We start from the raw sequence: 21,767 nt of genomic DNA, 5'->3' as shown, positions 1-21,767 counted from the left end.
TTAAACCGAACCCCTCAAAATCAAAACTTGGCTGGTTCAGAAATTGCAAGAGATATTTTAATGTCCAAAGCAATAATTAAAACCTATGGAGTATTTAACTTGAAAAAATGTCATTACAATAACTGAAGTTTATATTTTGGTTGATTTAAGCAGTAACTCTTCATCTGGTAACTTAACTTCTAAATAATTCATCAACTCCTGTTATCGGCACAACTTTAAGTGGCCAAACAGAAAAATCACGTGAAATTAATTAGCCGTTAATAAAAACCCATTAATAACAAAACGATGTCGTTTAATCAAACTTAAAACCTTTAAATCTAGGGTTTTTGATTTGAAAAAAATGAGAATCAAGTTTCAGTTTGGGGGATTTTAAATTTGATTAAACGATATCGTTTTGTTATTAATAGGATCTCGTTAACGGCTAATTAACCCATATGATTTCTCTATTTAGCCATTTAACGTTGTGTCTCATTAAGCCAAGTCAACAAAAATTCGTGAATTATTTAGAAGTCAACTAAACAATAAAGTTTTTTTTCACCACGAAGACTTCAGGATTTTGAGACATTTTTCCCGATTTAATTTCCTACATTTTACAAAAGTCTCATTTTTGAAGATTTTTCATAGACTAGTGAAAAAAAGTCTACAATTATGTCACTAAACCCGTTCAAACCAAAAACAAAATTGGATTTCATAAAACCGGAAATAAAATAAACCGGATAATTGACCCGTACCAGAACATGAAGAAACATCAGCTACACGCGCGAAAAGAAGCGCGTAGAGAACAACGTGTATGTTTTGTATCCTCAGAAAAGAAACCACCGTGGATCCCACCCAACACACCACCCCCTCATCTCCGTCATACGCACCACCACTCTTTCTTCCTTCTCTCACATTCTTTTTCACCAGAAAACAAAAACTAAATCGAAGAAATAAAATTTTTGTAAAAAAAAACAAATTTCATGGAAGATATTTCGACGGATCCGCTTGTTCCGGCGGTGAAACCTGACCCGATGAGGACATCATCAGCTGGTGGCGGCGAAGGTGCTAACCGTATTGAAAATGACGACGGAGGAAGCGGTGGTTCTGAGATTGGAGCGCCGGATCTGGATAAAGACTTGCTATGTCCGATTTGTATGCAGGTTATCAAAGATGCTTTCCTGACGGCGTGTGGTCATAGTTTCTGCTATATGTGTATCATCACTCACCTCAGGAACAAGAGTGATTGTCCTTGTTGTAGCCAACATCTCACCAATAATCAGCTTTACCCTAATTTCTTACTCGATAAGGTTTCTATTTTTTCCCCATCTCTTTCTCTTTTGTTTGTGGTCTTAGCTTTTCAATTCAAGTCTTGGTGCTGCTCGTTTGGAGTCTTAGCTAACTGAGTTAACATTAATAGAGGTGATAATGATGCAGTGTTGTTTATGGAAGGTTTCTGGTTATTGCAATTGAGAGGAGTTAACATATTGATGTCTTACATTCGTGTGAAATCATGGTTTTGTTTTCTGGTTTGCTGAACTTGAAAATAGAAGCATTCGGTTAAGGAACAGTTGTATCTTGAAACTATCTATTGCTGGAATGCAGCTTTTTTTTTTTTTATATTGACTTCTCTGTACCGCTTGTGTAGCTATTGAAGAAAACCACAGCTCGGCATGTGTCAAAAACTGCAACGCCCTTGGATCAGTTTCGGGAAGCATTACAAAGGGTCGGTTCTTAACATGCCTTTATGTTTCACTATTCCTCTTTAAATTTGGCACTCTCAGACTTGTTATTGGAGTTATAAAAATTACAGATATTGATTTCCTGCGTTCATGCTTAGACAGGGTTGTGATGTGTCAATTAAGGAGGTTGATGGTCTTCTTACACTTCTTGCGGAAAGGAAGAGAAAAATGGAACAGGAAGAAGCTGAGAGGAACATGCAGATACTCTTGGACTTTTTACATTGTTTAAGGAAGCAAAAAGTCGATGAACTTAATGAGGTTGGTTTTTCTGGATTATGGAGTAGCATTGAGCTACCTATTGATAATTATTCTCGTTTTCCTTCATTCCTTCAGCTTCAAAATCTTCCCTAGATATATATATTATACTGTAAAAGGAAGAAACTAATAGTTAAAGAAGAAAGCCATAAAACATCTTTCTATCAATAAATCTATCGAACTGTTCATGAAACATAATCCATGAATGTTTTAGATGAGTTCTCATGAACAAACGACTGTTATAGAATTCTGTCATTTATGTATTTTCTATCTTATTGTAGGTGCAAACTGATCTCCAGTATATCAAAGAGGATATAAATGCCGTTGAGAGACATAGAATAGATTTATACCGAGCTAGGGACAGATATTCTGTGAAGTTGCGGATGCTCGGAGATGATCCAAGCACAAGAAATGCATGGCCACATGAGAAGAATCACAGTGGTTTCAACTCCAATTCTCTGAGCATAAGAGGAGGAAATTTGTTAGGCAATTATCAAAACAAAAAGGTAGAGGGAAAGCCACAAGGAAGCTCTCATGGGCTACCCAAGAAGGACGTACTGAGTGGGTCAGATTCCCAAAGTTTGAATCAGTCAACTGTCTCTATGGCTAGAAAAAAACGGATCCATGCGCAGGTTTTCTTACTTTTCTACTCAACATCTTGAACATGTGTCTTATGTTGAAATGGTCCAAGGACAGTGGGATTAATTTTCATATATTTGTCTGTTAAAGAAGAAAAATCATTGATAGCATTAGACTCCAGTATTGTGCTACAATAAGTATCATCCCTAGCCGCTCAATTAGTGAGCTGGATCGACAGATCGAAATATTGAAAGTGGTTAGGATGGAATATGAATCTTCTTACGGAAAAGATACCTTCGATTAAGGCTCACATTTTTGGTGGTCTATTTAAAGCCGGTTGGCTTCAGAGAGCGATTGATTTCACATTTTTTGCAAGTACACGTAAAAATAGCGTTCTGGATTTTATATCTCTTGCTTAGTGATAGTAGCCGGTTCTCCTCTCTGGTACTATAGCAACAAAAGTCACTATGTTTTCTTAACATGCTAACAGTTCTGTGAAAACTATGCAATGGCATTTAGACAAATATAGTAGTTTTCTTCAAAAATTCTACGTAGTCTTTTAATCTATCTGTAACTGCTTCATATATACACTAGATTGCTAATTCTGTGCAAGTGTCTTGTCTTGTAGTTCAATGATCTACAAGAATGTTACCTCCAAAAGCGGCGTCAGTTGGTAGACCAACCAAATAGTAAACAAGAAAATGATAAGAGTGTAGTACGGAGGGAAGGCTATAGCAACGGCCTTGCAGATTTTCAATCTGTGTTTACTACCTTCACTCGTTACAGGTAGGGTAGTGACTGCCCCTTTTCAATTGGGCTAGTTGTACATACAGAGTGTTTTCAAATTTATCAGATTTTTAATTGCACTCTTTCTTCACAGTCGTCTAAGAGTCATAGCAGAAATCCGGCATGGGGATATATTTCATTCTGCCAACATTGTATCAAGGTGAATTTCTTTTCCTTGTTCGTTTGATCAGGTGACAGATGATGAGTAACGAAGAATGTCTTCTAAATGACTGTCTCAGAAAGTATCAAAATATACCCATGAGTGATCACGTTTTGTTTAATGTATGGATAGACTCAATTACTACTATGGGATCCGTTGCTGTATAATTCTAAGCCAGTGAATGGTATGAAGATGAATCTGCTGACATGCTAGGGAGAAGGTTTTCTGTTATCAGCAGGCCGCTTAAGAGGAATTTTCTAAAAGATGGAACACGATATGTTATAGCTGTTTGCGATCTTTTATATGAAAATATCTCTTTCTCAAAGAAGGGTGCATTTTGTTTTTTCAGTTGCTCCTGGGGCCATTTTCTCTCTCTGTACTTTGACTTATGGTCTTTCAGTAGATTACATGCTTTATGCTTTGCATGGACCTGTAATGTAATTTACCATCTTGCTGAGACTTGCTGAAAGATATGGTGCTGTTCCTTTTCAGCATAGAGTTTGATCGTGATGATGAGCTGTTTGCCACTGCTGGTGTTTCTAGATGTATAAAGGTTTTTGACTTCTCTTCGGTACGTTCACAAATCTTGGAGGGCATTCAGTTACATACTAATTGAATCTTCTTGTGCAAAGTTATGCTTTTGTGAAACAGATCATGTATCTCAATTCTAGGAATGCTTCATTGATAATGAAACTAAGTTGTGCTCTTGGAAAAATCTAGCTATGATGCATGATAGCCATTTACACTCTAGTATTGCAAAGAAAAATATAAATCCAAGCTTCTACATAATCGAATTTTTGTTTTAATTTTCCGTCTTATCCAATGGACCACTCTGGACTGGTTGATGATTGGCTGCATTCTTTTCAGGTTGTAAATGAACCAGCAGATATGCAGTGTCCGATTGTGGAGATGTCAACACGGTCTAAACTTAGTTGCTTGAGTTGGAATAAGCATGAGAAAAATCATATAGCAAGCAGTGATTATGAAGGAATAGTAACGGTGTGGGATGTAACTACTAGGCAGGTGAGTACTTTGCCGAACTTATCTAACATCGCGCCTTTCAGTTATCATCTCATTAATTGTGAAATGTATCTAAAATTTTATGTGAACAACTGCTCACAGAGTCTTATGGAGTATGAAGAGCACGAAAAACGTGCATGGAGTGTTGACTTTTCACGAACAGAACCATCAATGCTCGTATCTGGTAGTGATGATTGCAAGGTATCTCCAGTTTTTCATCACCTTTCATCGCATTGGGCTCTGTTTCATATTAAAAGAAAAAAATCTATCATAGATATTTTCTAGATCTTATGAATATCTTGGTCGCTGTCGCTCCTGTCTGCTCATTAGTGCATTTGTACTCATGACTCTTTTCTACTGCTTATTAAACTTTTTTTTGTGAGATGTTCTATTAACTTGGGGGATTGGTCAATGATCATATGTTCCCTTTCCTGCATTGAATGTTTGTTGGTTTCTTAAATTTTCAGCAAAATTTCCCCTCTTAGTGTATTTGTGGCGGCTATACATTACCAAGCAAAGAATACTTGACACTTTTAGTGTAGTAAATCTTACCTTGAAATTCATAGCTTCATTTGTCCAAATTGAATGGGATGTTACTGAAAATATTTCACTAGCTTATTTAGAATCATGTTGGATGTGATTTTGACTTAAGGAATCGGTTCCACTGAATTTCTAATTCTGGCTGAAGCATATTATACCAGTGGGCTCCTTTAAGTCAATTCACTACTTGTTAATCGTTAACCATGCATTATTGCAGTTGTTACATCATGTCTTATAGATAAGCCAATTGTGCTCTGTGTTTGATCCAGGTTAAAGTATGGTGCACAAGGCAGGAAGCAAGTGTGCTTAATATTGATATGAAAGCAAACATATGTTGTGTCAAGTACAATCCTGGCTCAAGCAACTACATTGCGGTATATACTTCCACGCCTCCGCCAACTTTGCATCTCACATTTTATTTGCTATTCAATATTGAGCTACCACTTATGATCAGCATGACACTATTACACGTTTGTAGATTTAGTTTCCAATTAGACGGAAGGACTTAGACGTTTAAGCCTGTTGATTTATTGCAGGTCGGATCAGCTGATCATCACATCCATTATTACGATCTAAGGAACATAAGCCAACCACTTCATGTCTTCAGTGGACACAAGAAAGCAGTTTCTTATGTTAAATTTTTGTCCAACAACGAGCTCGCTTCTGCATCCACAGATAGCACACTACGCCTATGGGATGTCAAAGACAACTTGCCAGTAAGATTACTGCTTGAGCCAATCTTGCTGATTTTGTCCAAGAAAAACAAGTCTTGACTATGTTGTTCAATATTACTCGACGTTTTTTCAGGTTCGAACCTTCAGAGGACACACTAATGAGAAGAACTTTGTGGGTCTGACAGTAAATAGCGAGTATCTTGCCTGTGGAAGCGAGACAAACGAAGTATATGTATATCACAAGGTTCACAAATTTGACATTTCTTCTATTAACTTTTATCATCTACCATTCATGATTCACAAATCAAATATATATCTCGTTGCTAAAGTATTTGGTAATGTGAATGATGTGATACAGGAGATCACGAGACCGGTCACTTCGCACAGATTTGGATCACCAGACATGGAAGATGCAGAGGAAGAGGCAGGTTCCTACTTTATAAGTGCGGTTTGCTGGAAAAGTGATAGTCCCACGATGCTGACTGCGAATAGTCAAGGAACCATCAAAGTTCTGGTACTCGCTGCGTGATTCTAATAAACATTACAAAAGAATTTTATAGCTTCGTGGATCAATAAAAGCAGTAAATTTGCCGTCTATGTTTATCTAGTGGAAGTTATAGAGGTAAAACAATTTGTCAAAAGTAGGGGTTCATCATTTGGAAAGCAACTTTGTATTATGATGCTCGACTACGAACCCTCGAGAAGAATTTGTATCAGAAATGTAGATATATATATTATCTTATGGGTTTCTTAGTTCCTAATTTTAGTTTCTATAAGTAATAGTTATGATCAAAATGCCGTGATCATGTGAATCTGTGATGAAAAGTCCAACCTTGGCTTACCTATAAAAGGTTGGCTTACCCATGCAATAAGTCTTTAATATGTGCATGTAGTAAGATCATTGAATTAATTTTCATTTTATAGTGTGAAATCCATGATAATTGACGCTTTTGTGTCATATGAGATACTATAATACACTTAATTATCATGTAACATGTAACAGCTCGTTAAAAAATGGGATTGTGTGACAATGGTCGTAATAATATTGTAATAGTAATCCTTTTATATCTTGGATACGCAACTCTGAAATCGAAAAGCCATGAAGTCCGTAAGAGATGCATGATTCGGGAAGTTTTAAGTCCAATGGCCAAACATTTAATTATTTTTTTCTTTTTAAATTCCTAAAAACGTTGCATACTTCACTTGCTCATCCTACTCATTATAACTAGGTTAGGTGGCTTGATAAAAGAATTGCTATTTACAAGTTCTTTCTAATTCCCTAAGTTACAAGTCTTTGACTTTTAAATGGAAAGAACGACGTTTTCACAACGAGGGGGACACATCAATGTGTTTCCTCCCTTTAAGCAACCATAGCCATCAAATCCTTGTTTTTTTCTCTTAATTAAATAAATAATTCTTCCATACAACAGCTTTTGCTAATTGATATTATACTCTCATATTGTTCGATAGATTTAAAATGTCTCTCTTGCATGCTTTGTTTATACAATTTACATCTCATAAACGTAACTTTATTTTATCATGGTAAATTAATCAGAAATTCGAGAAAGGAATTAGCAAGTCGTATGTATGAAAGTTAGATGTGGGTAAGATGGTATGTATAACCTTTGTTTATATGATGTTAATTTCTTGAGTCTATATAAATAACTAAATAAAACACATAGTATCAAGTCAATGATCTAAAAGAAATTACTATATTAACATTCATCTTTCTTAGAATAAATATAATTAGATGGTTACAGCTTTGGATTTTTCGTTGTTATGGTAATCGCATATCGTTTCACGTTAGCCACATATATTTACTTTCAACTTCACATCGTACTATACATATTATAAATTTATAATATGTATACCTATGGAAATCTAAATGTGACGTGTTCTTTTATTTTTTTGTACGTCACTTAACTTAACGTCAAGTATATATAAATTAGTGCAACAATTTACTAACAATACTACTATTTATTTTATTCATAGGAACACATGCACGAGTCATGTGTATTTTTAACTTTTCTATGCCAATAATCCGAGTTTAATCATAACTTGTAGTGGATGACTGAGAAAAGAAAAATCGATAATGGATGACTCGGAGCCAACACTTTCACTACGACTTTTTTTGTTTGTTTGTTATGGCATATCACAAGTCATATAAACTCGAGTTTTAACTTGGAGTTTTAAATTGTGCCTTTAGACTAGTTTTCAATACGACAAACAGAGAAACGGTATTATATTATACAACTTGTTGAGCTCTTTCCTAATTTGTTTTCGAAATCAACTATATACTGCCGAGAGAACGTTGTCAAAATGTAACATTCGTGCCTAATCTTTTTCATTTTACATAAAAGCCATTAACAAAAATTAAATGAATCAGCGTAGTATTATATAATAAAGATATACATTTTAAATTAGATAGTAAATTACTTTTTAATATTTGTTTCGTTTCCAAAATATTGTACACGACTGAAAAAACATACTCCCTAGGTTTCAAAATATAGGTTGTTTTGAGTAAAGCACGCATATTAGGAAATAACTACTTTAAAAAAGTTCAGCTAATCATAAACAAGATTGCATAATATAAATTATTAAAGAAATCTAAAAGTTGAGAAATTTGATATCATCCTATATTATGAAACAAAAAAAAATCTCTAAAACATCTTATATTATGAAATGGAGGAAATATATGATTCTTCTTCAATTCTCAAAATTAACAAAAAAAGAAAACCAAATGTGTTCGCATGAGGTTGTTTTCAATGAAATCAAATGTTCCTCATTATATAAAATAAACATTTGTTCATTTCTTAAGATAGGGTAACTCAAATTATGCAAACAAGAACTTAACTGCTCATTAACTAGCTATAACTCATAGCCTATGAGAATATCCATCAACAAAGGCTATGCGCAGATTTTAATATATTAAGCACGTCAAAGTTGATTATCAAGTGCCACAAAAACAATAATTGCCTCTAGACCCTAGTAAGCAACCATAATGGTGGGCTTCAAAATTATGATCTCTTCTTCCTCGATTTAAGTATTTAACGGCTCTAATTAACTTAGGGTGTGAATGGTTGCAGCGATTAGGGCGGAAAAATCTGTCTGCTGACTAAACCGCTTTTATTTACTATTTATTAAGGGTTTGAATGGTGATTGCGGTCAGAACAGCCAAATCCGTCAACGGTTTAGACCATCCTAAAAATAGAACGGTCAATAGACCGCTGCGGACCAACTCTATTTGTACACAAAAACGGTCTGCAGTTGGTCCGCATTGGTTTTCTTTCTATAATCTTTAGACTGCACCGCTGCGGACTGTATTTGATGAATGGTGAATAAAAAGCGGTCTAATCCCCTGATGGATTTGTCCGCTCTAACCGCTGCAACTATTCACACCCTAAATACCGTGGACCAACTGTGGACCGCTTTTGCTTACAAATAGAGTTGGATTGCAATGGTTCGTTGTCCACACTTAAAATAGAGCGGTCTGATCCGCATACAGATTTGTCCACCTTGACCGCAATTACCATTCAGACCCTAAATATAGTTCACAGTGGTACAGTCCAAAGAAAATAGAGATAAAACCGCAGTGGACCAACTGCAAACCGCTTTTGCTTACAAATAGAGTTAGACCGCAGTTGTTTGTTGTCCACACTTAAAACAGAGCGGTTTGATCCACAGACGAATTTATCTTCCCCAACCGCGGTTAACATTCAGACCCCTAGTTAAATAAAGTAAAAAATGGTTCATTCTATAAGTAAAAGTTTTATGCAAATCGTCCTTCCTAACCGCAGTTATCATTTTTATCTTTAGTTAAATAAAGTAAAAAATGGTTCATTCTATAAGTAAAAGTTTTATACAAATCTAAATATATCTCTAGGAAAATTATGATAGATATCACTTTTATAATATCCCTTTTAAAAAATACCATTAAAATAAAATTGTTTAAAAATATTATCTTGTAACTTGTTGTTTTAAACCTTATAAACATTTTATTACGTTCATTATAAAAACTTTGGTGTTTTTCGAAATATGATATCATAAGAAATGTATTTATGAATTATCCCATGTTTCTTTCTAAATAACGATAGAAGCAAAAACCTAGTATTAATCTTAGTTGTGTAACTAAGGCTATGCAATACTACTATGTTGTCGATTAAGTTTATAAAATTAGCAGAATAATGCGAGTAGTTAAGTTGTCGACAACTCAACCTTTACAAGAGAAAAAAATCATCTGGTGGCTTTACATGGAATATTTGACCAGTTGATCCAAATAATCGATTATTAATATTGTTTCATTTTTTTATTTACTAACTTATTTTGCTGATTTTGAATTGATTCTCATCCGCACGAGTAGTTTTCACTGTTTCTCCATATTCTCTCTTTTTTTTTTGTTAAAGAAACAGACTCCATATATACAGTATATCACTGTTGTCCAAATATATATATATATATATATATATATATATATATGTATATAACTTACTTAAATGGTATAAAATCAAAATCTTTTAGAACTCAAAGAGTTGAAATCAAATTCCAAGCAAAAATTTTGGAGATCAAATGAAAGATTTGTTGTTTGTATTTTTCATTTACAAATTTTTTGGTGGCCAACTAAATTAAATTTAAAACCTTTAGATTGTCGTATAATAAGAACATTTGTATAAGAATATTTGAATTGTTGGAATTTTTTTAAAAAAATTGGAGAATAAAAAATAAATTATTTTGCTTTTTGTCTAATTGTTCCTTCATTTATTAATGAACTATTAATCATTGAAATATTCCAAAATCATGCAAAATCTAAAGATTCTATGATCGTTTGTATACATACACATCATTGTTTTAAAGTCCGGTCAAAATATATGGTCTGATTAGATAAATTCGACCAAGATTCTAAAACTATTTACAGTTTATAGGTTTTTAGTTTTTTTTTTTGGATAAAAAATTCACAGTTATAGTTTTTATTAATAAATAAAATCATTTAATTTTACTTTTTACGAAAAAAAAAATACTATATAATATATATTTATATAGGACAATTCAAGATACATGTTTATATATATATTTTGTTGCCAGCCATAACTATTAAAATTTGTACAGCTATATATAGATCCATAATCGGTTATATTCGATCTGATGATGGTCTATCAATTTCCAACTTTTCTTTAGGTTAGTGTGTTTACGGATTCAGTGATCCAAAAGACAACCAGATATATTCACTTAAAATCAATAAACGCATGAAAATGTGTGCATCTATTATTAAAAATATACTACTGTATAAAATAGTAGGTTTTTATCTATATGGGGATTTTTAAATTAAAATTACAAAATAAATATACTTTAATTATAGGTTTCAAAATTAGATGAACTTTTGTTTTCTTCATGTTACAAAACTTTACTATAAACAGATATAGAAATAATATAATATATTACAAACTTTCACTAGAAATAGAAATATATTCGAATACTATTTGTATACTATCGATTCACATGGGTTGAGACTTGAGACAAAGAATATATTATTTAGACATAGAATATATTTTATACGATATGATTTTTAGTCTGTCCTTTTGGTTTAAAGAGAGGTGGGAATGATTGGAGCGGCTTCTCATCTCCTCTTCTCTTCCGCAGTGACCAAACCTGAGAACCGAAAATAATTGGAGAGATAGGAATCTTTTCTCATCAAATTCCCACTTACATATGTTAAGTCACTTACTTAAGTGGAACAAACAATTATTCAAACTTAAAATACATATTCTTTTACCCAAAACTTTTTTCATTTGACCTGATTAATCCTAAAATTAGTAATCGAGATTGGTAATTACTAATTATATACACATTCTGACATTCACTATCCACGTTGTTTTCCAATAAGTAGAAAGCATAGCTTCTATTTATTTAAATACTCTAAGGGCGGTCATAAAATAGTACTACACTACTACTTATTTAAACCGCTTTTTCTATGTAAGTCGAGTTTTAAATTAATATTGAGTCGGTCGTTAAACGAAGTTGAAAATGTCGTTAATAACGTATCATTCCAGTTATCTTAGTGAAATGGTAGACAAAAATTTCATAGTTGAATTTTAATCCTATTATATTAATTGGGAAGTACAAATATGAAACTAACCTTATATGTGTAAAAAATTATATTCAATTGCCATCATAAAAACTTAATTAAGATTAATTAATCAATTAAATAAATATAATTAATTAAAAAACGAAAATTGGAGACAAATCAAATAAAATAAATTGTAGAAAAATATAAAAAAAGAAATCTATTAGAATCCAAACTAATTCGTACTTAAAAAAACAAAAATCAACATGTAAGATTTTAAAAATCTAATCGAATAAAATCTATATAACTACAAATTTCATCAAAAAAAATTTACAGCACGGGTTAAATTTTTTATAAAAAAACTAATCGATAAAATATATAACAGTTCCGTTTAACGGCTTAGATTTTAAAAATTAATAAATAAAATATATAGATATAGTATCTTATCATTTTCTTCTTTAATTTTCCCTATTTTTATTTTATATGTTTGAATTACTCAGTTTCAAATACAGAGAGAGAGGAAGAAAAATAAATAATAGACTTTAGTCATTACATGCAATTGTTTTATTGACAGGTTTTCAATAAACATTTTTAAAATACAAAAATTATAATATAAGCAAACCGAATTTTTAATCACAAACAATTATAAATAACATAATAACAAAATAAATAATTATAAATCTTCATCAAAAAAAAGTTCAGCCCGCGGTTTTTCCGCGGGTTAGTACCTAGTGGTATGTTAAATATAATAGGTGTAAATTAAAAAAACAGTATCATCGTAGAAAAAATAAATACTAAAGAACAGTAACCAGTAATAACAAAAGTTTATGTATGATTTGTACAAGTCTTTGTATTAAACCAAAACAAAAACAAAAAAAAAGTTTATGAAACTTAATTTGTAAACGAGTATATATAACGACATGGTGTTCACAACACTAAAACACTACAACAAGTTCGTGGAATTCCAAGCATCTACATGCGAATCTATATAACTTCACTTTTCCTTTGATTAAACTGGTCATGAAATCTCTTCACCAGAGTCGAAAGAGGTCCAAAATTTACGTTTCCTCGAAAGGACAAGGAAATATAAATTTTGATGATGGTATCAATTATGTGAGGTGATATATATGTTAGTTTTTCAAAATATTCCATACAGAATACTAATGTTCTTTTTAGACTTTTAGTCATCTCCAAATCAGCGAGAATGGTAAAATACATAATTATTTTACAATTTAATTTGTTATAGTTTCTATCAGTCATAAAATTTACAGAATCACACTTTCTAGCAATAGTTGTTAACTGTTTTGGCATTATGCAATATTAGTGTTCTTACGAAAACTATGTTGGGTATGATTGGTAACGCATAGAAAGTTGTAAAAAAAACTGTAAGATAAATTTATAAGCTTTTAGAGAATAATGCAAAATTGTAAAAAGAGATTATACGTAAAATCAATACAAAAGAATTGAGAGTAAAATTTTGGGTAAAGCTTTTGTGATTGATAAATATTAAAACTATATATCTGTAAAGCTGTTTCCAATTAAAGCCGCTAATCTATATGTTATGATATTATTATTTTCTACTCCCTCTGTCCCTCAAAGATTGATGTTTGAGGGACTTCACACAAATTAATAAACAATGATTATTTACAATATTGTTTTTTATTAAAAGTATTATATATTTATAAACCAATGACTATTGAGTTTTCTTAATGATCACTTCTTAAAGTTTACAAAAGTTAAATATTAGTTAATTTAAAATGGTAAAACATCAAACTTTGTGGGACAAAAGAAAATCACATAACATCAATCTTTGTGGACAGAGGGAGTACTATTTAGTCTATTGTTGCCCATCATAACCTACTTATTTATTATATGTCTCTTTCTATAGGTCTTTGATTTAAAATAATATCGCTTAAATCACTAATCCTATTTTTCACAAATGGTTTGATGGCGCTAGTTGTAATGCATCATAATTCACCTGATAAAAAACCTTCATTAATATGAGATCTTTGTTTTCAAACGTTCTAATTCTGTTTGGAAATAGAAGTACAACCTACTTTTATCATTTGTTGGAACAGATTATATAGATCAAAAACCTCTAAACTTGTTTCTGGTTATAAATACATACAAATACATGTGCATTTCATAGTGATTTGCAAAGTTGATGAACATGTTTTCTTAAAGATAAGTTATTAGGTGACAAAAAAAACAACAATTAATATAATTACTTATATGCCATTTTTTTAAGTTACTAGCTAGCTATTAGCAAATGACAAAAGGATACTGAAAAAAAACTACCATTGAAATTTAGCATATGGTTTTCATTTAGTAGTCTAGTAATATATGACATATTAAATACTAGTGTTAAAAAATAATTAAATAGTGTACGCAACATTCGTAGGTCACCCTGCAGGTTCATCATTCGCATAATGCATATAAATTTTTCGTTACCATTAATTTTTTTTTTTGGCAATTTGGTACGTTTAAAAATAAAACTTTTGAAATAACAACAACAAAATGTGAGGTTCACAAAATGAAAAAAAGTCGAAATACATTATTACAAACTCTAAATCAGTAATTAATTAATTAATTTCAAGGCTTAAAAGCTTAACGAAATCGAAACAGCAGCTAAACTAATGTTAAACACGTTACTTTTCAAAAAATAATAATTAAAACGTAACTTTTAAATTGACAGAAATTAATTATAACAAAAAAATTAGGGTTTTGGAGTACATTCTTAACGACACGGAAAGCTCTTTACGGAAGATGGAGCCCAGCTCAGCTCGCGACCCAAAAACTCTTTCCCAAATCTGAAGCATATTCCACAGAATGTGCCTTTTCAATTTCCCCATTAGTTTTTTTCTTCTTTTCTATTTCTTTTATTTTTTTTGTTAAAGTGCTCTTGAGCAAAAACCAAAACAAAAGAAACCAAGGAGGAACTAGTGTTTCTCCAAATTTCCAATATTTTCTGTAATAAGTAGTTTAATACTACTGAAAGAACCAATCTCTAGAATATACAATCATCATAAAGGTTATACAATTTTTAATTCTTTAAATTCGAAAGGAAAAAAAATTTAACTTCATTTACAGATTTACTCTATAAAAATGTTAAAATACAAACAATTGTATTTTTATTAGCTTACGAAGATAGAATTTCAAATGGTAAAGAACAAAATAATATTTTTTTATCTTTTATTTTTGATAGAAGGTTAACAGCAGAAGATTCTTTAGTTATATATGGATATTTGGCTTTATTTCCATTTATTAGTACAATTAATGTGAAGATTGTAGAGACATTAACGTGACGTGGATGACAAAATGACTCAAATAGATTAATTATCATCTATCTCGACAATGTAAACATTCGATCAGTGATTTAACAAACATAAAAGAAGTTTTCTTGTTGCGGGCGGGGTTCAAATTTCAGTTGCATGCAGATGTCAAAAGTTTTAATTATAGTATTGTTTTCGTCCGTTAGAAATGGCCGTATACTAGTGTTACAATTTACAAACTTACTATCTTCTTAATGGGGAGACTTACTCTTCACACCAAAAAAAAACTTACTATCTTCTTAACGGATATATACAGACCCAAAACTAAAACCTATTCAATAAACAACTTTGAACATTTTGCAGCATATATTTATTGATTCGGAGCTTAGGCGATTCCATACAATATTATATATATATATATATATATATATATTTCCACCAAACAAAAAAATACAATATTATATATATATATATATATAATGTCTTGTTGCTTTATACAATATACACATTGCTTATAATTTCTCTGATTACCAAATTTGTTAATTATGACAATATAATAACACTGATACAAACTACTAGATTACACAAAGTTAGATTATCTTCTACCATTTATAACATAATAAACAAAAATAATTAGTAGTGAAAAGAAAGCAAAAATAACTACATGTTAGTTGTTCACAGTTCACACTATATTATAAAAATATAAAATCATACTAACATTTATTTTAAGTTTTCAGTAGTGACACCTCTAACATCTGTGCATAACTTTAGAAAAGCAAAGAGCGTTTGTAATATAAATAAGTTATGTGAAGTTTGAACGTTTGTAAAGAGCGCTTGTAAGAAAAGCTCACAACTAGTAGAAGGCTAGAAGCAATCGATTCAAAAGTTGAAACTAACATAATTGAATTGCAATCTTATATGCAATTGGAAAAAAAGGCTGGTGGAACTTTTATGTGTAAAGGGACTAACTATATACATGTATCTTTACATGAAAATTTTTTTTCTGTTATATCAGTAGCATGAATGTAATTGTTTCAACTCATTTAATTTTGATTTTTAAATAGAAGTAGAGATTTACTGAAACAGTTTTTGAAACACAACGGCTCTGATTAGTCCAAGTCGATCTTAAGGTTTTAACTCGATTGGGATTAGAATGATCCTGATTACACTTTTAAAAAAATAATTAAGAAATAAAAATATGATTTGGTCTTAAAACTATCTCCAACTCATGTTCCTATTCATCTTCAAAATGGAGTTTAGAGTCAAATTTACTCCAATCCATCTCCATTTTGTTTTCAAAATAAAATTCTCATTTTTGTCTCTAAATTTGGAAATCACCATTTCTATTTTACACTAAAATTTGGAAATCTTCATTTTTAACTCCAAAATAAAATAATGTTGATAAAAACTCATCTCCAAAATGAAGTTACTCTATTTTGAAGAAGAAAAAAATGAAAAAATGTGTTGGAAATGATCTAACCTTAAGATGGAAAAAACGTTGGAAATGATCTAAGATTATAGTTTGCGGACGTATTTTTACACTAAAATTTGGAAATCTTTGTTTTTAACTCCAAAATGAAATATGGTTAGAAAAAAGCTCATATCCAAAATAAAGTTACTCTATTTTGAAGAATAAAAAATGGGGAAATGTGTTGAAAATGATCTAACCTTAAGATGGAAAAAACGTTAAGGAAATGATCTAAGCAGACGTATCTAGGTAAGTACTATTAGAGCATCTCTACTAATGATTAAATTATAAAAAGAAAATAAACCGGCTATAATGCCATGTGTTAAGTAACGTTTCTCATAGATTGAAATGTGTTGAGATTCTATAAAAAGCGTTACTTAACACATGGCATTATAGCAGGTCTTTTTTATATAATTTAATTTCGATAGAGTTGCTCTAATAAAACTTACCTAGATATATCCGCATACTATTTATCTACTCGAAAAAGTTATAAACTTAATATTATCATGATCCACAATATAATTCTGAAAATGGAAATATATATTTTGAGAAAGTAGTACTTTCCCATATTTTTAACATGAAAATGTATAACAACCACATTAATAATTTAAAGCGCCTATTTACATCTTCCAAAATTTATTATCGTAAACAAAATATTTCTGTGTAGTATTTTGTATTAGTTTCGACTTTTCGTTATTGTATTACAGTTTGGATTCAAATATGTATATTGCATGTTATTGACATAAAATATCTTAAAAAAATGTTTGACTGATAGATACAACTATGAAAAAAATAAAATCTTATTTGGTGTATTTTTTTTTTTTTTACAATCTAACATTTAATTACAAACCATTATTATTAAATGTTTTTATCTACTCGGATCATATTCATATAACACGATATGGTGTAATATCTAAAGTAGATTGCATTGAAAGAAGAAGAAGAAAAAAAAACTTCTATAGTAGTTTGTTATTTGTCACACCAATTGAATATTTTTTTGGGTTGGAAAATATTTTGTGGTTTTCCGAATTAGCTTATTTCTATTTTTGTATTAATATACGTATCCTCAATTCCTCATACGTCGATCCACCACTATGGCTTTCCTTCAATTTAATAAAGTCGTATTTTCACTTTCACTAAGAAAATATATATTCATTTTTTCCGAAAAAAATACGAATTTAATTGGTGCATTAATTAGTTTTGAAAAAAATAATTGATTGAAAACGCAAGTCTCGTTCATCTCCTCCAAATGTTCTTTTCTTTCTCTTTATTTTTTTTTTCTATCCAATTTCTCTAAAAGTCCAACAGCGACAACATAAGTTTCTCTCTCTACAATGGCGTGTCTATATAAAGCAAGGTCGTCGATTCATAACGACCATCTCCATTACTTCTCCATAACCTTACAAGAAACTAAAACAGGATAAGATCTTCAGATTCAACACTCCAAGAAACCTCCCAATCGAACTAGCTAGTTTAGATTCTTTATTATCTCGAGGATGAAACTTATTGAGAAGTCGATGAACAAGACCAAGTTTATGACTATGCAAGAGGAGGAGGAAGACAGAGGTGAGGGTTTCCACAAGATCGAGGTAGCTATGATTGACCGGAGCAACTTATCTCCGCCGCCAGCTTCTGCTGCTACTGCTACTGCACCATTGCGTGAGGTTTCCGGCGACCTGATTCCACCGTTGAACTTTGCGATGGTCGATAACGGTATCTTCCGGTCTGGTTTCCCGGACACAGCGAACTTCCCCTTCATCAAGAGTCTTGGCCTTCACTCAATCATGTAAGCTTTCAAGAACTTTGATCAAATTGACTCTTATATTGAAAACGTTGGTAATTGTTGATTTTAGGTTTTTGTGTGTTTGTTTGTGTTATGTGGGAAATGTGTGAAGATCTTTGTGTCCAGAGCCGTATCCGGAGAACAACATGCAATTCCTCAAATCCAATGGAATTAGTCTTTTCCAGTTTGGCATTGACGGCTCCAAGACCAAGGTGTGTGTCTTTTTTTATTTTATTTGCACTCTCTCTGTTCATAAATAAATGTCCATTTCTAATTGCTTCATCACTGTCTTGTTCTGTAATTCTCTTTAACTTTGAGGCTTCAAGTTGTTGTCAAAACCTGAATTCATAAAGGGGAGTCTCAAAATTGGAAGTTTCTTATCTATTTGGATATCTTGAATTTTGCAGTGTCTGCCCGGATTAGAGAACGAGGTTTGGTTGCATATTTGGGGTTCTAAGCATCACAAAGAGGGTTCCTATACAAATGGAAATTCGAAAACTTCGGTATTATTCTGAATACTATTTCGACTTCTAGTCACGCATTATTGCTTAGTATAATATAATGTTGCCTAATTGTTCTTTAAGCATGCATGTCTCTCTAAGTTTCATGTTTCCTTAGGAGTAGTAATTTGCTTAGATGTGTTATGATTTAGACAAGAAGAATGGCATTTCATGTATGGGGTTTTCTTTTTGTCTTGGACTTAACCATTCAAGAGATTATTCTAATCCATATTTTTATATGAGACCGCCCAAGAAAAAGCGTATACCATTCTTTAATGCTTTATTGAAGGATGCTTTTCTTGGCTCTGTCCGTTACCATTGACTCCATGGCCCACTGTTTGTTTGCTTGCCCTTCATCAACTAATACCACTTGGTCCTCTATATAAAATTTAGATAATATAATGGGCTGCGTCAAAGAAATAAATACTTAGCTGCCTTGCATATACAACAAGTATATTGTCAGAGATCCACTACTCGAAAGTTTTACTTTCCTTTGTGTTTCTATTGATACTGTTTTCTTGGTTCATATTAGTTGTGTGTGCACTTTAATGCATGAATGGTATCTTATGTAATCTTAAATTAAATAGGAAAAGTAAAAAGTGTGTATTTGTGGTTGTACAAGTTGTAGTTGAAGTAGAAAAATGTACCTCAGCTTTTTTTGGGTTTTGGTGGTGAAAACTTTGTGGATAGTGACTTGTCGTCAATGTGTTAATGGTAAAAGTATCCACATATCAACTGGTAGGTATAGTACCTAAATTAAGGTGGAAATAAGTGTGAAAGTGATATATGGTTAAGTTATATGACAGTTACTGTTGTTAATACCTAACTACATATATGTTGTTGCTTTAGTATGTTTTAGTGGCTCATGTTTGGGTAAAATGACTTTTCGTTTAAGGGAGGGAATAACCAAACTTGAGCGTAGAGCGGTGAACTAGTTACCTTTAACGTCAAATGTATAATCCATAACTTTTTATATTTCAAATGCAGCCATAAGAGAAGCCAACGAAACATGTCACATTGGTTCATTTTTTCTTTGAAACAAGAGAGTTTGTACAACTTTGTGATGGGGCGGCTAGTTTTCTTTTATCTAGATTGCTTTATTATACTCGAAAAGAGAAGACTGAAAGTAAATATAATTGTGCTGATTTGCTGTTGTGGTATTGATCGTTCTCTTTCCCACAAATTCACCCTTGTATTGTCAATTCTGTTCTTATGAATATGATATTTTTTTCAACTTTTTTTTCTTTTTAGACTAAACATGGTAAAGTGGCTTTTATCTTCTTCTTAGAATGATTTGACGAGAAGTGTAATGAATATTCCACACTCATATTTTGTTTGTTGTGTCTCTCTAGTTTAAGATCTGCTTATTGGCTGAGATTCTATATGTTGGGTGTGACAACTCTCTACTCTTCATAGGAAGTCATTTTCCTTTTCATTATTGGGTGCTTTTCATGGCCCTCTTTGATATTGTGTATATTTTTTTGCTGTGCCTAACTATTAATAATAGGATGATAAAATATACTCGACAGGTCTTTTACTGTATAGTTCTTTTTATCAATTTCGGTCTCTAAGAATGAATATAGTCGACACATTGAACATGTCACATCATAATTTGGATTCTTTTTTTCTGGTTTCTGAGTTACTAATGACTTGCCAAGGAACTAACAGTGTGATCCTCATTTTTGCAGGAGCCATTTGTAGATATCCTAGATAATAAAATCCGTGAAGCACTCAAAGTCCTTCTTGGTATAAATCATAGAAGCCCTAAAAGAAACTTATGTCTAGCTTATGTGTATATATCTTCTAATCTCGTCTCTTTTTTTTTTAATATCCGTAGATGAGAAGAACCATCCACTTTTGATTCATTGCAAACGAGGCAAGGTATGTAAAAAATTTTATATATAAAAAGGTAAATCGTCTTAGTCGATGAGTTTCATTTCTTTGTTTTGACACAAGACATATATCTGGCTATGATCATTGCAGCATAGAACCGGGTGTCTTGTTGGATGCATGAGGAAACTCCAGAAATGGTGCTTGACATCGATATTCGACGAATACCAGCGATTTGCAGCGGCCAAAGCTAGAGTTTCGGATCAAAGGTTCATGGAGTTGTTCGACGTTTCAAACTTAAAGCACATTCCAATGTCATTCTCTTGCACCAGTAGTTAAAATGAAAAACGTGAAGGTTATTTGATCAATCGGTCAGTCCCTTGTTTTTCTCTACATAGTTGAATAACAAAAGGAGAGGAGAGATTATGAGTTAACCAGAGGAATCATCATATATATTCTTCTGGTTTTTGTTTTCTTTTCTTTTTCTCCTGAATTATATATAGATATAAAAAACAAATAACAATAATAATTGGAAGAAGAAAAAGAATAGATTCCTTTTCTTGTGATTCTTTGTAAGCTAATAATGTAATCGATATATCTTAATGTTCTCGAGACAGTGTAATCATTTAGCTATATAAATAATTATATAGACATTTATATTTTATAAACAGAAATGTTCACTATATATATATATATATATATATATATATATATATATATATATATATATATNATATATATATATATATATATATTCGGAAGAAAGTCCAAAACCATGCCATTTGTAATCATGTGCTCATCTATCTTCTTTCTCTGTTGCAAACCACCGAATCTTTGTTTTTGAAAGTGATATTATCGTTTCTTTTTAGGTCAAAAACACACTTCATTCAAAAGTTAAAACGAATACACTATCTGTATTATCTATCCAAGTATCCAACAAAATCTAAAAGTTAACGAATAACGATCAGTGTATAATTTTTCTTTGGGATGAACTAAACAAGTAACAAGAATTCAAAACAGAACTAACTTGTCCGAACGAACGAGATAAGACAAACAAACAATTAAGTTTTTTTAATACGAGATCTTTATTCATCATCAGTATCCTCATCATCATGATGATAACA

General features: G+C 31.5%; 2 protein-coding genes across 3 annotated transcripts; both read left to right on the top strand.

The window, feature by feature from the left end:
• LOC104786282 (E3 ubiquitin-protein ligase COP1) lies at positions 839-6,493 on the top strand. 2 transcript variants are annotated; one of them, XM_010511643.2, is made up of 13 exons: positions 839-1,286; positions 1,625-1,702; positions 1,821-1,976; positions 2,255-2,605; positions 3,181-3,338; positions 3,433-3,498; positions 3,991-4,069; positions 4,366-4,521; positions 4,621-4,719; positions 5,328-5,432; positions 5,595-5,774; positions 5,866-5,976; positions 6,091-6,493. In XM_010511643.2, the coding sequence occupies exons 1-13, from the start codon at positions 960-962 to the stop codon at positions 6,259-6,261; spliced, it is 2,037 nt and encodes a 678-aa protein (XP_010509945.1). In that variant the 5' UTR covers positions 839-959; the 3' UTR covers positions 6,262-6,493. The 2 variants fall into 2 exon arrangements, with proteins under 2 accessions (XP_010509945.1, XP_010509946.1); XM_010511644.2 differs by having other exon boundaries at positions 1,817-1,976.
• Positions 17,795-21,289, top strand: LOC104786281 (probable tyrosine-protein phosphatase At1g05000). The gene is made up of 6 exons (XM_010511642.2): positions 17,795-18,316; positions 18,426-18,525; positions 18,721-18,816; positions 20,502-20,559; positions 20,651-20,694; positions 20,797-21,289. Exons 1-6 carry the CDS (start codon positions 18,027-18,029, stop codon positions 20,980-20,982), a joined length of 774 nt encoding a protein of 257 aa, XP_010509944.1. The 5' UTR covers positions 17,795-18,026; the 3' UTR covers positions 20,983-21,289.

Source organism: Camelina sativa, chromosome 5 (genome assembly GCF_000633955.1).
Source record: "Camelina sativa cultivar DH55 chromosome 5, Cs, whole genome shotgun sequence".
Classification (NCBI taxonomy): Eukaryota; Viridiplantae; Streptophyta; class Magnoliopsida; order Brassicales; family Brassicaceae; genus Camelina; species Camelina sativa.
The sequence above is the reverse complement of the archived record's forward strand: the minus strand, read 5'-3'. Positions and strand labels throughout refer to the sequence as shown.

Coding starts and splice junctions, on each gene's coding strand:
- LOC104786282 (XM_010511643.2), top strand. CDS start 960: ATGGAAGATATTTCGACGGATCCGCTTGTTCCGGCGGTGAAACCTGAC. Junction 2,606..3,180: donor AAAAACGGATCCATGCGCAG/GTTTTCTTACTT, acceptor CTTGTCTTGTAG/TTCAATGATCTACAAGAATG. Junction 5,775..5,865: donor ATGTCAAAGACAACTTGCCA/GTAAGATTACTG, acceptor ACGTTTTTTCAG/GTTCGAACCTTCAGAGGACA.
- LOC104786281 (XM_010511642.2), top strand. CDS start 18,027: ATGAAACTTATTGAGAAGTCGATGAACAAGACCAAGTTTATGACTATG. Junction 18,526..18,720: donor TTGACGGCTCCAAGACCAAG/GTGTGTGTCTTT, acceptor TGAATTTTGCAG/TGTCTGCCCGGATTAGAGAA. Junction 18,817..20,501: donor ATGGAAATTCGAAAACTTCG/GTATTATTCTGA, acceptor TCATTTTTGCAG/GAGCCATTTGTAGATATCCT.